Below are 214 nucleotides of genomic sequence, written 5' to 3'. Positions count from 1 at the left end.
ATGGACGAGGAGGAGACGCCGTACCTGGTCAAGCTGCCCGTGGCGCCCGAGCGCGTCACGCTGGCCGACTTCAAGAACGTGCTCAGCAACCGGCCGGTGCACGCCTACAAATTCTTCTTCAAGTCCATGGACCAGGACTTCGGGGTGGTGAAGGAGGAGATCTCGGCGGACAATGCCAGGCTGCCCTGCTTCAATGGCCGCGTCGTCTCCTGGC

At 63.1% G+C, this 214-nt stretch overlaps 1 protein-coding gene across 1 annotated transcript in view; it reads left to right on the top strand.

The window, feature by feature from the left end:
* Nucleotides 1-214, top strand: part of DVL1 (dishevelled segment polarity protein 1) — a 9696-nt gene continuing 9482 nt past the window's right edge. The window contains 1 exon segment of the mRNA XM_015569680.1: nt 1-212. Within this exon segment, the coding sequence (XP_015425166.1) occupies nt 1-212 (212 nt within the window).

This window comes from Myotis davidii, unplaced genomic scaffold (assembly GCF_000327345.1).
Source record: "Myotis davidii unplaced genomic scaffold, ASM32734v1 scaffold586, whole genome shotgun sequence".
Lineage (NCBI taxonomy): Eukaryota > Metazoa > Chordata > Mammalia > Chiroptera > Vespertilionidae > Myotis > Myotis davidii.
This window is presented reverse-complemented; position numbering and strand designations above follow the sequence as displayed.